General features: G+C 34.1%; 1 protein-coding gene across 4 annotated transcripts; it reads left to right on the top strand.

Moving 5' to 3' along the window:
* Window positions 1-9,264: 9,264 nt before the first annotated feature.
* LOC112292628 (uncharacterized) lies at window positions 9,265-14,428 on the top strand. 4 transcript variants are annotated; one of them, XM_024541293.3, is made up of 4 exons: window positions 9,282-9,467; window positions 9,645-10,939; window positions 12,044-12,515; window positions 12,656-13,834. In XM_024541293.3, the coding sequence occupies exons 2-4, from the start codon at window positions 10,448-10,450 to the stop codon at window positions 13,663-13,665; spliced, it is 1,974 nt and encodes a 657-aa protein (XP_024397061.1). In that variant the 5' UTR covers window positions 9,282-9,467; window positions 9,645-10,447; the 3' UTR covers window positions 13,666-13,834. The 4 variants fall into 4 exon arrangements, with proteins under 4 accessions (XP_024397060.1, XP_024397061.1, XP_024397062.1 ...); XM_024541294.3 differs by having other exon boundaries at window positions 9,289-9,968; window positions 10,278-10,939; XM_024541295.3 differs by adding an exon at window positions 13,943-14,428 and having other exon boundaries at window positions 9,321-10,939; window positions 12,656-13,620.
* The last annotated feature ends 1,783 nt before the right edge of the window (window positions 14,429-16,211 follow it).

Raw genomic sequence — 16,211 nt, 5'->3', positions numbered from 1 at the left:
AGTGTAACAATCAAAGATGTCTTTTGCAATAAATCAAGACATCATTTAAGGACCAAGCATACTGACATTCAACATTACTTTATAAAAAGAAAGATTGAAATGATAGTAATTGATATGAAGTATTATATAACAAAAAATATGCTTACTAATTTATTGACAAATGCATGAATAAAAGATAGACATTACATGTTGACAAAGGCATTAAGATTAAAAGTCTTTTATCAATAGTAAAGTAGGAGTATTAAAATAAGTAAGTAAGTAAGTAAGTAAGTAAATTTAAATAATATTATTTTATATGTGTTGATAATGGTCAAAGAGTCTTGGAATCAAAGGATCATAAAAGATCTTTTAAGATATTCTAAGATATGCTAAGATATGCTTAAATATGTTAGGATAAAAAGATCATAAAAGATGTATTAAAGGCATTTCTTTGTAATAGAAAAGATATCAAAAAATATACTTGATATATTTTTAGTTGGACGTAAAAATAATAAATTAGAAGTTGTCAATAAAGACAACAACCACTAGCTATAAGTAATGGATGTTGGAAGTCAGAGTCATCTTATTCCATATTCTTTTTAAATACAACCTTGTTGATGCTATATATTTAAGAAATCAAAGTTGTGTTTCTTCAATAGCAACTAGAATAGCAATGGATTTAATGATGTATCAAATAGATATAAAGATGGCTTTTTTGAATAGAGAGTTGGAAATATTAAAAGTAACAAATCAAAGAAAAAATAAAATAAATCTCATTAAATTAAATAAATCTCATTAAATAAAATATTATTTTAAATAAGTTACTAATTGTGAAAAGATTATTTTTATATGTATAAAAAGATCTACTTATGAATAAGATAAAAAGATAAGGAATAAAAAATAAGACCAAAGGCATATAGAATCTATTAAGCAATATCTAAATGAAAGATAAGAATATAAATTAAATACCATAGTATATCCTTGTCATAAGGGAGATGCTACAAGATCTAATAAATATAAAATATATAATAAGATAAATCCTAGTAATAAATAAGATGCCAACATATACACTTAATATATCTTTTTATAGATATAAAAGTTATAAGATAGAAATTGATAGTATGAGCAATAACTATCATCTTTAAGTAATGGATGTTAAAAATGAGAGTCATCTTACTTCACACTTTTCTTTGTATGAAATCTTATTGATCTTATATATTGAGACTTCTTATATTTTTTTAATAAAAAGAAAATATGTATATGGATAAATCTTAAGAATTTATTGATAAATAAAATCAACACTTTATTAATAAGCTAAAGTATTTTTTATATTAGCTTAAGCATTCACTAAAGGCATGGTAACAATGTATTGATACATTTTTTATGAATAAAGAATTTATAAAAATTGAGATTAATCCTTTTATATTTGTATAAAATTTAATGAATTCTTGTTGATTATTATTTTCTATGTTTATGATTTAATGATCTAATTTGATACTGATGAAGCTTATAAATGAGGAATTTCTTGAAATTAAAGATTAAATCCTAAGTGTTCCATATAAGACAAGAGTTGGCATATTTATATATGCAATGATTGGCACAAGGATGGATCCTATATATGTAATGAATATTATAAGTAAATATATGTCAAAAGATGGACCAATTCATAAGACAACCATCAAAAGAATCATGGGATACATAAAAGGCACCATAAACATAAAATTGTGTCTTAGAACTAATAACATTGTTTTGAATGGTTATTGTAATGGAAATTGGACTAAAGATGAAAATAATAGAAGTTCAATAATAATAATAATAATAATAATAATAGATTTCCTATTAAAATAAGAATAATATCATGGAATTGCAAGAAACAACTAAAAATTACAAGGTCTATAAAAGAGAAAGAGTCTATGCCAATAAACCATGGTGTAATGGATGTAATTTGGATTAGATAAGTTTTGGAAGAGATTGGACTTGTATAATTGGAAGCAAATCTCATAAAATATGAAAAATGATGATGTCTTCTTTATACAAAGAATTCAAAGCATTACTCAAAAAATAAAGATATTGACATTCAAAATCATTTTATAAGAAAAAAAGATTTGAAACAAGATTGGTCTATCTCAAAAGTCTAAGATCTTTCTAATTCATAGCAACGTAAAATTTCATTACAAAGTAAGAAAAAATAGACCAAAATAAAACTAAACAAAATTAATAGAATAGGATATAAAAAAAAAAATTGAGCAAACACAAATAGAATAGAACAAAATTGAATAAGAAGATGCAAAATCAAATTTTAGTAAGAAAAAAGGTCTAAAGCCATACTTGATCAAATATCCAAAAGGCCCTAGTCAGTCTTATTTATATTTTGTTCTACCACCTTGGACTTTCTAGAATGTTCTTAGATGATGGATCCCATGTAGATAACCACCTTAAACTCTTTTAAGAAGATTCAATCGTGGGCCTTATTTAAATAACCATCTTAAGTTCTTTCTAGAATGTTCTTTGGTGGATCCTACATAGTCCACCAACCTAGCCTCAATTCTAAAAACTTCCATAACTTTTCAAACATGGTTCCAACTATCTATTCCTATATGTCAACAATACAAATATCTTATCTATACCATGTTATAAGATTGAAAAGAAAGTTATTAACTTAAATTATTTTAGAATAGAAGATATACTTATTGATTTAATTACAAATGTATATAGATTGAAATCCTTTGATCAATAGCAAAGTAAGAGTGTTATTATCAAAGTAAAAATAAGATACTATGTAAAAGATATCATCTTAGAGAAATTATTAATGGTCAAAGGTTAGCAAAAGAGTAAAGATAAGTTACTAATGTGGCAACTAGAGTTTTAAATGGCAGTTAGGTTAAGAAGAATCTAGAATTTAGTTGAATAAAGTAAAGATGGATGAAGATAATTATAAATGAAGTTAAACTATAATAGATGTAAAATCCTCCTATAAATAAAGGATATTTGAAGTGAAAGATATTTCATTCTATACTTTTCTTGTGTGATATATTTTTAATTATTATATACTTGTATGTTACTTGTTGTATTTTTTCAATAGGATATGGACCAACATACACTTTGTTGTATTATTCAAATAAATTGATGTCATTTTTTAGTAGTTGTACTTGTGTAGAATATTTTTTATGGTATTTATTGATGTTAGGATTTTTAGATCTAAACTTGTGTTTTAGCATGAGAAAGTACTGATTTTCATCTTATAGATCTTTAATATTTCTTTGACGGTTCTTAATTCCTAAGATAGTGAGTTTCACACCTTAAAGAAAAGACCTTGATAGTGTCATTTTGTAGTATTAAAGTAATATCATTATAAGTTCCATAAAATCATCTTAATTAGTGGATTGGTTAAAAATATAGTTTTAAGTAATTTTATTATGTAAATATTAAGATTAAAGAGTCTTTTTTACTATTTAATTATTTTTTAGAATTTAGAAGTATTTATAAGTACAAAAGTCTTATTGAAAGAAAAGTCATAAAAATGGAGTCTTAGTAAATCTTAGAGGCAATTAGCTTAGTTAGTTTTATGTTTTTACTTATCATTAAGTATTTAAGATTAGTTATTGAAACCAATGTCTTCATTGGCCTCCTATCTATAATTGTTAATTATAAAAATCCTATCAATAATAAATTAATAGTTAGAAGAAGCATAAAGAGAATTTCATATCTTTTTAGTTATTTATATAAAAAATAGGATTTTTTAGTTGATATAAATCGATTTTATTATTAAAAAAATCACCAACTGTCAAAGTCAGGGATTGCATTTTTTTCTTTTCTTTCGAGATTTTCCAGTCATATTCATTATTGTAAAATTACGGGCTAAATAAGCAGAACCTGATTCCAACCAGATTATCTGGCTCAGCAAATCCATCTCACAGAAGATATGAAGTGATGGAAGCAATGGAGTGGGATTGAGAAAGTTCACAAAACAAGCTAGATGGACAAAAACAGTATACACTGAGCGTATATCCTGTGCAATACATCATTTAAAAAATTCCTAGTTGGCAATAGCAAAGCTCGGCTCTCATGAGCACTTAAATACAGCAAGGTTAAGCGTCTCTGGATTTGCTCAGCGTTTATATTCGACTTGCGCCAACTGGATTTCCCACGTTCGGAGTCCAGAAGGAGCCTCATTACATTCATTCAATCGAGAAAAGAGGTCAAGATTGTAGGCCTGAACCTCCTTAAGAAGCACAAAATCGAGGCTAGTACCATAAGAAGCCTAGAATTGCCATACCTGCCATGTTAACATTTTCCCGCAATCTTCTTCTAACAAAAACCTTCAACACCCGATGAAACTTAGCTACTCATGAACCATACTCGAGCAATCACTGTCGCCCAATTCCCGCTAAAACACCGAGAACGTCACATCCCAACAAAGATTCGAAAAAACGGGATCCCTTTCGAACCGGAATCTCATTCGGGATTTGGCGGGGCGGTGAACAGGATGAATATAACTCCTATAGATAACATTCATTTACGAAACGTCGTTGTATGGACTTGGTTGGTGGGGGGGGGGGGTTGGTGCGGAGTTCATGTGAGGAACAGTCAGCACACCAGGGCATCAAAGCTGACGTGGTCTCCGTCGACGCCACGGATACCCTGTATGAACCGGGTATCAACTTAACAAAAGGTCGACGTGCTTCAACAAGTCCACTCCAACAACCCCTTGTGATTTCCTACACTCTGGTCGTGACTTTCACTAATTAAGGTTTTTTTATGGTACAAGTTACTGTATGAACCACTTAAATCAGGGTCTCTTCCAAGGACATCATGTGATAATTGCAACATCTTGTCTTGTGATTTCATAATTAAATGACTTAAGATTTTGAGTTGACAAGATGAACCTTCAGTTTTAACTTTTACTGTTTCCATTTTTCTTTTTTTCTTTTTTTTCTTAAGAACAAAATCAAAATATCATTTATTGGAAGTGATTAATTTCAAAAATCAAAAGATGTGAACGATGTTATACGTTTTCACAATGTTATCTGTAATTGCTGAAAGTGGTTTCTATGATGTTGTTGATGATATGTAGAACTGCAAGTTTATAAAAACTTATATTTGCATTTCTTGTAAAAAGAAGGAGGCACCAATAGGATTAATAAGATTGTTCAATATTTTATAATAATTAATATTTTTTATATATCAAATTTAATATTTTTAACATATTAAAAAAATATATTAAAAAAGTAAATAGAGCTCAGCTTCAATAACAATAAATTTTACCATCATTAAAATTTCCAAAAAAATATCAATAATTTTATTTATTTATATTTATGGTTATTTTTTGTGAAAAACTACATGTGCATCTAATGCTTGAAGTAAGGTTTTACAGTGCTTAAGTTTTTTTAAAAAATACAATTTTTTCGAATTTTTGTTATGCTTGAATATAAAAATATATGAATTTGTACAATTATCGTGTATACATGACATTAAAAGTATCGTTTTCATAATTAATTTTATAAATTTAAGTAATTTTTAATTAATACGTTTAAATTTTCAAGTGAGAAAGATAGAACCAGACATATAAAATGTTGTTTTAACAAAGATATATTATATATAGTCAATAAATAGTGTAAGTTTTATGGTTTACTAATATTCAAATTTGAATAAGTTTTATGATTTACATCTTGGAAAAGGACCCTTCCTTAGAAACATATTAAAACGGAAAATAAATTAACATATTGTGTTGCTTTTATATTAATTTTTTTTTATATATCAAAATTTATTAACTCGGTGTTGTAAATTTTGGAAATTAAATTTGATAATGGTCTCTTTCTTTTTAGTTTTAATTTTAAAAATAAAAAAACATATATAATAATATAATTGTGATTACTTCAATATAATTTAATTGTAATTACTTTAATATGATGTAATTGCTTTGAAATATTTTTAGGACTTAATATAACAAAGTTCTACACTACTTAAATAAATAAAAATAAATAAAAGTAAGTAGAAGTAAATAAGATAAATATTGTCTTACTCAAGAAGCATTAAAAAAACATTCTTGATGCACACAAGTTCTAAAAATTGTTTTCGATTTTCCACTTGGCTAATTAAACTTGTTCTAAAAATTTCTTACCTTTAGAAAGTGAATATGGAAGGAACCTACAACTTATATACTTTACCCAAAAGTCTTGTGGTCTTTGAAAATCTTTTACTATATCTTTTTGTATGCTAATAGAAGAAGATGTAAGATTGAAGGCCATTTTTAGTCTTGTCAGCGTTAAACTTGTATTCCAATCTTAGTTCAAGACTTTTTAATGTCTTTATATAATGACAATAGTTATTCCATCTCATGTTTGTGTTTCTATTTTTCTTTCAATCTTTCTCTTACTAGTACAAAAATTTATTATCCTTATAAAAATATTTCTAGATCCATCTTCTTGATACATAATGCCATCTAATTAAATTCAATTTAAAACTGTCTTTCTTTTAAAAAAAACTATACATATAGTTATAATTATAATTATACAAATTGAATAAGTAAATCTTATACCACTTGATAATTATTACTAATATTAATTTGAAAGAATCTAAAAAAAAATCTAATTTACTTTATATATCAAGATTATAAATTAGAATAAAAACTATAAAACTTACAAATATAAGATATTTTAAATAATTAAAAATAATCTAATGTATAAATTTATATATATATATATATATATATATATATCCTTAAAATTTAAGAAAATAATTTAAAGATTTTTTAAAATGCAAGAGATAAAATAATAATTAAGATAACTTATTATGATTATGAGATAAATAATTTTTAAATTTCTTTGTAGAGAATTATATTACAAGTTATTTATGTGAAAGATATTATAAAAACTTTATCTATTGAAAAGATAAGTTGACTTATATTCTCAATGTAGTTTAAAACAACTATGATACAATGTTTTCTCATATTTTCTAAATATCCAATTATTTAATATTATAATATGTATTCTTGAGAATAATATATTTTTTCTTTTATTAAAATAAACATTCATACTTGAAAATAAAATGATTATTATTCATCAAATGTTTTTATGCATATAAAAAATATTATTCTGTCCTTATTACCAAAACAAATTAATTATATATTTTTTTAATTTCACTTTATTTTTTAATAAAAGATATTTTAAAAATAAATTTAAAATATTATTTATATATAGCAATTTAATTCCAATTTTTTTTTGTTATTACAAAACAAGATTAATTATGCCAAAAAAAAATTTTAATATGAAATTGTAATTTATATTTTTTTAGAATTATATAATAATAGTTTCAAATTAATATTTTATTTGTAGATAGTCTAGTTTAGCATCAAACATTTATTATCTTTAAACAACTATAATCTAATTGTACTTATGAAGGCCCTCAAATTAACCTTCATTTGAAATGCATTGGACTATGTTCTACATGTAACAATTTTACAGTTTTACATAAATAATAATATTTATTTTTTAAGAAATATTATTTATTTTTAATTTTTTAAAAATATTAATTCCAAATTAAAATTTAGATTTTTTTTGCCTTTATTTTATATTTTTATATTTACATTGTTTATTTTATATAAATCATAGGTTTTAAATTTAATTTTCTTTATATTAAACATATATTAGTATGCAAATACATAAATTCAAAGAAAAGAAAATAATCTGATAAATTTTTATATAATTTTTATTTAAATTCTATCATACTAGGTTGTAGTTTTTCTTAATCAAATGTTTTATTGTTAATTATTAGAGGCTTTATATATATGGTAAATAATTTTATTTTATTATTTATTATAATCAATAATGTTTATTTCTATTTTTTTTGTAATAAATTCTATTTTTTTCTTTTTCTAATTAATTTTTATAGGATTTTTTAATCTAACTATTTTAGACCATCTTTATTATTTTTATATTTAACAAATCAAGATATTATTCTTTAAATTAATAAAAATATTAATAAGAAATTTTTATTTAGTATCAAAGAGATTAAAATTAATTAAATACATAATACTTATTCTTAATTATTTATATCTATAATTAATTTTATTAAAATAAAATTTAAATACTTCTTAACATTTGAAAGTTTGTTGTTGCCTCAATACACACATTCAATACAGTTATATGTTATTTTTATTTTTATTAAAAAAATTTATTTTTTTTCATTTTTTTATGAAATGAATAAAACTAAATATATTATATTAATTAAAAAATTATATCATAGCTCTGTATTAGTGCTATTTTATTCTTTATAGACACCAATTACAACTTGGTTTAATTTTCGTGAATAAAAAAGTTTTTGTATAAATATTTTGAATTTATATGTATAGAAGTGGTTTAAGAGATCTAACTGTAGGGTATTCAATAGCCACAAACCATTTTAAAGAATTAAACTAGAAAATTTGGCACAATTCTAGTTGTAGTCCAAAGACAACTAAACACTAAAAGCAAAAATTCACTTTTAAATCAAAGCATTACTTATTACGAAAAAATACATTGACAACCAATATGAATAGTAAAAATATAAAACTTCAATTACACATAACTAAAAATATAAAACTTCAATTATACACACATTATACATAACTCCTCGGCTGCTTATTATCACTATTAACAACAACACTTATCTCAAAAGAAAAAAATTGTAAACACATAATTGACACTCTTCTTCAAGAACTCAGAGAGAAATGCATTACTTAATCAATCAATCAATGGTCCATACCATTCATGACCACAATTCAAAATCTGCAACAAAAGCCAAAAAAATTAAAAAAATCCAAACCCTAACACTATCAAAAGACAACTTTTAAACAGATATAATCCTCAAATTGTGTGTAACTAAATAGTTAGATGAACAACAAGGGCACAAGCACAACAATCATCACACATGAACCAAGAGTGTGTGTGCACTGCTCAAGAAAAGAGCCGCTTCTGGATGACCAATACATTATTACCCTTCTTTCTTCCTTCGCTCAGCTTTTTCTTTTTCCAGTCATATATATATATATATATATTATTGTTTTTCCTTCAGTGTGTGTTTCAGGCTGTGTGCAGAGAGAGAGAGAGAGGCTTCGACGTCAACTGCTACGATCGTGTAGTACCTGAGCCCTAGATTGTTAGCTACTGAGGGAGAATAACTGGTAATTAATGGCGACGGTCGGGCGATAGCTGGGCGGGGCGGGGCCCTCCTCCCTGTGTGGCCGCAGATTGCCTGCCTGGTCCTGGTCCTGGGCTTGGCTTGGGCATCGGCGATGGGCGTTGTCTGGGTTTGGATCTAGAAATTCACGGAGCGGGGCATGCAATCGGGATTGCATAGGATAGATGATGGCTCCTGGGGTCCCCCTATCATCATCATCAGCTTGTTGCCTGCCGTCTGCTTGGCTTTGCGTTGAGTCACTACTGCATCCCCTCATCGGGATATATGCCGATTTCTAGACCCTTTTGCCCTCAGTTCAGTGCAGGGTCCAGGTTCCCGTCTTCGCCCTTTTGGGGTTTCCGGTGCTTGGGCTGCTGCTGCGCTCGAGGCTTTCTGTCTGCAACACGTATCCGCTTGGTTGTGTGTAATAGTGCTATTACTACCGCTACAGAAGCTTTCTGGGAACATTCCAATTGAGGGTCTGATCATCTGATATTTCGATTGCGCAGGGTCTTCAAGTTTTGTTCCTGGAGTATTCTCTGTGGGCGGTTCTGGAACCCTACCTTGCCGGTTTAGAACTGTGTTGGTGTTTCGCAGGCTGGTACTGATGCCTTGGGCTCGGGTCGTCCATGATGAGGTGGCTCTGAGCTCTTGGTTCTCTGCTTCTGTAGCGCGGATTCTTCTTCGCTCTCGTCGTAGTATGAAGGAATTAGACCACAGTGACTCTACGTAGCGCTATTGCTTGCTTGTTTACTTGTGTCTCATCGCGTTTCGACTTACTGGATCTTAGCGCTTTTTGGTCCCGTTTGCATGATGCACAACGTGGTTGCAAGGTCAGACAGTGCTCTGACATAATATCCCAGTCACGTCTGAAGGCTATTTTGGTCCATTTTAGGTTTGCCTTCTTAATTCCTCAGATTATGTCTCTTGTTTCAATGAACTGAGAGTGATGATATATCTCGTAGTTGTCTTGCTCGATTCGAATGCTTGGATGAGCTGTACTAGGAAAATATGCAAACTTAGTGTGTTGCACCCCGGCCTGTATCCAGTGTTAGCAGCTTTTACCGCAACTATCCGTTCTTAGATTGTTTTCATGGGCCCCACCTATCGTATGGTAATAACGCAGCGACGCCATAACTCAGGAGGCCGGCGACATCACTGCATTGCACGTCCAATGCCACCGCCCCGCCTCATCACAGGCGTCATGCGTTCGAAGCTGCACCAATCTGCCTGGCCAGCTCCTCTGGTTGTCTCACTTCGCTCTGGAGCATAAGTGTCCGTTTTCCCAGTTGCTCCTTTGGATTGTTAAGGCATGAAGATCAGAAAGCAAGTTCAGAAGGCTGTGGAACCAGAATCAGCTGGAGGGCCTTCATCGCTAGAGACTTCGGAGGGAAACAAGTTTTCTCGGCATATTACTTTGGAGACTGAGAAAGGGGGTAGATTACTACTGGGGAAGTCTCTTTTCGGTGATTCTAGTCCGCCGAGGAAGCAGGCAGGCGCTCGGTCGACGTCAGCTTCGCAAGGGGGAGCACTGGATCATGTTCAATATCCTGTTAATAATTCGCTGAATCAGGCAGAAATGAGAGCGCAAGGTTCTTCCTTAGAACGTGATCAGACGCATGAGTCTTTGGAATATTCCAACTCGGAATCTTGGGAGGGCTGGACACTTGGGCAGGATCACTTGAATACTAGGAGGAAGTATGCACGGCGGAGTCTACGAAGTGCAGGTGCTGGCACATTGGTGTTGCGGGGTGAAAACGGTTACTGCAACGGGAATGCGGTTGTTGCCTCCCACGCTACAAAGGTACGGTTATGGTGATGAATTACTCCGTGAAATACATCATGATGACCTAATTTGTATTGGAACCAGCTGACGAAACCTCGTATGTCGGATTGGCAGTCCAGGCCACCGGTGGGTCTACACAAGTGGTAGCTTGTTGACTGTTGTATAAATGACCGCTCAATCCAGGCATGCTGGGCATGAATTCTGGGGTGCACAGTCCAAGTTTAGCAAATGTCAAGTTCTTCCCTCTTCTCATTTGGACTATGGACTTTTGCTTCTTCCTGAGTATCTTTCCCTTGGAGCTATTTCGGCACATTATCCTTAGCATTCGAGATTACATAATGGAAATGACAATGCAGCAACGTGCCAGTTTTTAGCCATGACCCTCTGGGTTCCACAGAGATCAGTAGAAGTTTACCCCTCCAGCATGGAACCTATGTATTGTAGATAGTCATAGCTATTGAGAGACTTTATCTAGTCTTATGGGAAGTTCATGACCTTTCGCAGATTTCCTCACTGTGTTCACGTATCTCTCACTATCTTCGCAATCGTAGAAACTTCCAAGTCAGATGCGATGCTGAGAGAACAAGAGTGAACTGAGTTCTATAATCTTGATGTGATTGTTTTCATTCCCGAAAACTCCCATATACATTAGAGGTGGGCAGCTAGCTCGAAAACACTGAAGTTACTAATCAGTATACATTTACAATTCCAACAAGTAGACCACAGGAGTTTTATTGTGGAAATAAGCAGCATGTGCTGTACTGATCAGGAAACGGTCTACGTTAAGAGGTTTTTGACGTTGCCATGGCAGTGTTAATACAATGCAGCATGTTTTGAACCTGTCACTCCGACAAATATTTACAATTTAGTAGTGAAATTCATAGTGCAGGTGGTAAATTTCCATGACTTTTGTAGCCTGGGAGCAGTCCATGAGGTTCAGTGATAACGCATCAAAAGATCATTCTGCAGTGGATTAGTGATTCTTTCATGAGGTCCTTCTCACGGTGTCGATTGTAGGTGCTGAGAGTTTCGGTTGGGCTGTGATGTGCCAGTCCAGCTATGATTCCTATGCAACCTTATTTCAGGAGTGGTTGGGAAATTTTAACTTGTGTATGCTCACAGATCACGCAGCGGAGATGCAACCTCAGCAGAGGTGAACATTCTTGTTCAAATGGGCAATGTGGCCATCCATCACAGGAACCTGAAGGGTCATTGCTACATTGTCTTTATTTGCAGCTCTTAGCTGCTGACAAGGAAGGTATGACTTTGAAGGAGATTTTTGCTAGCTTTGCGACACAAACACGATTCTCCAGCCTTGGGAGGAACTGGAGGGAGCATGTCAAGGAGCACCTTAAAAGTAATCCGTACTTTAGATCAGGAGCGAAGACTCGCTACATTCTCTGTGATCCGCCTCACCAAGCTCCAGAGACCTCGAAGGCTGGTGCTAATGATCACTCGGTGGACTTATTTGATCTCAATGAGGAACCTAAAGCTTCCAGCAAATTGGTTTCTGCAGATGCTAAGATCAATCAAGGCGACTGCGACACTGCGCTATCAAGTCTAGATCCCTCAGTTGTCAACATCGAGCGTGAAGGTGTACATCGCGATCACTAGTTTTATAATCGGACTTTTGTAAAAAGTCATTGCCGTAGAAGCCACATGCTCTTGCTGTTGTATTTGGGCATTGCTACCGAGATCACTCATTGTTTGTTGCTGTGCTTTTCTGGACAACAGGGGTACAGACCCGAAGAAAAGCTTACGAAAGGACGATTGAGGCGGTGCTAAATGAGTCAGTCGGGAAATTTCAGAAGACACAGAAAACTGATGAAATTGGTGAGAATCGAAGCTCAGACGAATTGTCAACTGCGTCGAGATCAGATTTCCACACGGGCACACCAATGGACACGGAGCCAGAATCTGCGTCCATCCGTGGGTTCAAGAAGAGAAAAATTCCAGTTCATGACGAAGGCCCCCAGCAAAGTAACGTCCGTTACATCACAGGAGCTGTTCCAGGGTCGTTGAAGGCGATGCAGGCTAGGATTGTAGCCGAGCAAGGCGTTCAGAATGGAGTCAGATGCTCAAGAAAGGATGGCAGCAACAGTCATTCTAAGTGGCAGTGTCCTATGATGGCCATGGAAGGTAAATCCTTGTGTAAGCACCACAATTTTTTGAGTGAGAGGAAGAAGGCCCGCTACAGAAAGGCGAAACGACATGCCGAAGGGAAACGACCCCTGCGGGACACCAAGTTGGAAAGAAATGCACGCAGGAGTTCTGTACTGAGCGAGTTGCAAGTTCTGAACATATCAGCAGGAAATTCCTTAAACAATGGAGAATGCGGTACCCAGATTGACGTCGTTTCCGCCCCAACTATTGTGAACAAGAGCAACATTAGTTCCACTGATCGGATTTTGAGAACTAGAAGTGATGCTCCCTCGAACGGATCTCTGGTAGAAAGCAACAACGCCCAGTCTACCGAGGATATATATTCTGACACCGAGGGAAGAAAGGCAGTATTTAAGTTCATTGCAGACACTAGTCGACAATCCCGAAGCACGCGCAAGCCCAGAATGTATCATGCTGCTAAGAAGACTGTGGAGAAGACTGCTGTGGTATCAGTTGCGCCGGGAAAGTCGGTGATGAAGCAGAGCGTGCCTTTAATACGCCCCCCCTCCATCCCTCCATTGCCCATGCTTTACGGGGTGAGAAGGAAATCCATGAAGAACAGGCCTCTAATAGCTTTGTAGCCATTTGTCTTTAGAACTTTCTAACATTTTTGCTTGTTGGATTGGGCTGTCCACTTTTGTATCTCAGTCTGCTATAACCGCTTTCAGCAGTCAGATTGTAGCCCTAGTGCTTTATTCGTGCAGTTTTCTCTCTATAATATACCAGGCAAAGGATCATCTATTTTTCTCATGGACTAGTTTCTATGTTTCTGAATGTGGCCGGCGCATCCGTTGATGTGATTTGTTATAGTGAACAGATTGACTTTTTTACATCTACTCTTGTATTTGTTGTGGTCAGTTTCCGTGGAATGAGTGAAATCGACTCAGAATATGAGACTACTCGACGGTTACGATGCACAACATCAGCGGCTCGTTATTCAATCGGCAATTAGTAACAGACAACACGTTGGAAAAATTGGAGCAGGGATGATACTGAATTTATCAAACTGGCATTTCTTACGAAGAGCTAGCTCAACGGGGTATTGTTTAGGAGTCTAGGGATTTGAAGCTACGGTTTTCATGGGTTTACGTTGTGGGGTCTACCGAAAATTGCTAGTCACTACGTACTTGATAGACATGGATGTTTCGAAGATCAGTTCACCGAAACAGTATTTAGTGGCGTAGAGTCAATTAAGTGACGCAAACCCCCTCAATGCACAACCTTCCAATGGCAGCTAGTCCTCAAACGTAATCGACTAAAGCAATTGTGACCTTCGTAGGGGGTTCGAATATGGATGATGGTATGGCTGCTTTTTTAAAAGAGGTGTCACTCTTGGTCTGTTCACGTGAAGCATCCAAATCTGCATGTGGCAACCATTCAACACTGTTGAACTAGCTTAAAAATTGTTAGCAGCAATAGAGTGCGGAACATTGTCAGTGAAGCTCTACTCTGAACTCCAAAGTTTTGATTGGTGACACTTCGGAGTGCACATTAGAGACGTCTTCAAACTCGAATTGATGTGCCGCAGTATCTCCGTGCAAGTACTCAAGATTTGTTGCAACATTGGCCCAAGAAATGTACCATCTACGGCAGTGTGATTGGATCGTAGGATGTTTCTGTATTTTGAAATGTCTCTTGCAGCTCTTACAACATCGTGAACACAATCTGGACATGATAACATTTGTAGAATTGTGAGGGTTCCAAACACTGTCACCCTGCATTGTTTAAGGTTCACTCTCTCGACAATCTCATGTCGGCCGGGAGATCTGGTGCAACGGACGATGAATGACCCATACACCGCGGAGGACTTATCCACTGGACCTCTCAGATTACCAACTATCGAGCAGATGTCAGAGCAATGGTTTGTTTATGGTGAGTATTCAACTGTTATCGACAAGGTGTAGTTTTTCATGAAATGGCTCCACGTCCTCGAACTGACTAGTACCCGTGATAGCACATAGCTCGGCCCTGTCAACTTGAAAACGAGGCTGGTTCGGCGTGAGGAAGCCTGACAAATCCTTTCAAACAGATCGAACTTTCCCTGACTGTTGAAAGTTAAAAATTGAAACTGAAAAAGAAAAAAAGAGCAAGAGCCAGCTGCTGCAAGACTCTAAAGGTGAAGGATGAAGGTGGGACTTGAAAGAGATGTCCGAAAGCTCACGATATGAGTACTAGAGGGCTCCAATTTCCTACTGTGGGCCGGTAGAGGCAGTTGGAGAATACTTTTATCTCGTGAGAGTCTCATCATTCGCTTGTGGTGGACAGGCACTACGCCATCAAGCTCTGCATGTGCCAGCGCCTACTGGATGATTTATAGACCAGGCAGCCACTTTTGTCACGATCAGCACGATAAAGCCCAACTCCTACCACAGTAGGTGTACTAAACCCTTGCGCGGCCCACTGAAAAAGAAGCCAGTATTGAAAACATCTTTCAAAGTACGGTCACGTACCATTTCTCGCACAAGTGGGTTTAAGATTGCTTGCGATGATTGATTATACCTTTCTGCTGGAAATAATCCATGATGAAAATACAAAACTCGACTGTATTTTCGTAAAAAAGAGTATAGGACCATTGAGCTCTTCCAGATTGCTCTTGGGAGTCTCAGCTGAGGAGTACCTATTTCGTGCCATCGAGTCCTCTTTAGGACAGGACATGGGTTGAATGGGAGCCAATCCATGTCCCTTGTCCAGCAACCGCTCAATTTGGACTACTTCTGCAGCTGAGGGCATGACAGATGCGTCATACGGCAAAATCATGCATCAAAACCGAAAACAAAGACCCACCACGCACCCTCTACAATCTCCACCTTCCGAAGAATGAAACGTCAAAGGCGATAATTACATATGACCCAGTAAAGCATGGGTCTGCTGCGCACAAGATACTACCGGTATCGATATCTTGCACGCTACGTAATTCAATGTACAGCACTTCTGGACCAGTATCGCTATCAAATCCCTACACAGCACCTAAATGTTGACAATTAGGGTTCTGTACGAACTGAAGAGGGTTTGCGTGACAGAATCCATTGCTTATGAGTTGACCGTACTTATTATTTCCATCTAACCCTTTTCTGGCCTAACTTCTTGCAGTCTAGAGCACAGAAGGACGAGGTGGTTCAGGAGATCA

Source organism: Physcomitrium patens, chromosome 15 (genome assembly GCF_059467195.1).
Source record: "Physcomitrium patens ecotype Gransden chromosome 15, ASM5946719v1, whole genome shotgun sequence".
In the NCBI taxonomy this organism is placed as follows: Eukaryota; Viridiplantae; Streptophyta; class Bryopsida; order Funariales; family Funariaceae; genus Physcomitrium; species Physcomitrium patens.
Note: the sequence above shows the minus strand (reverse complement) of the source record. Positions and strands in the feature narration are given on the sequence as shown.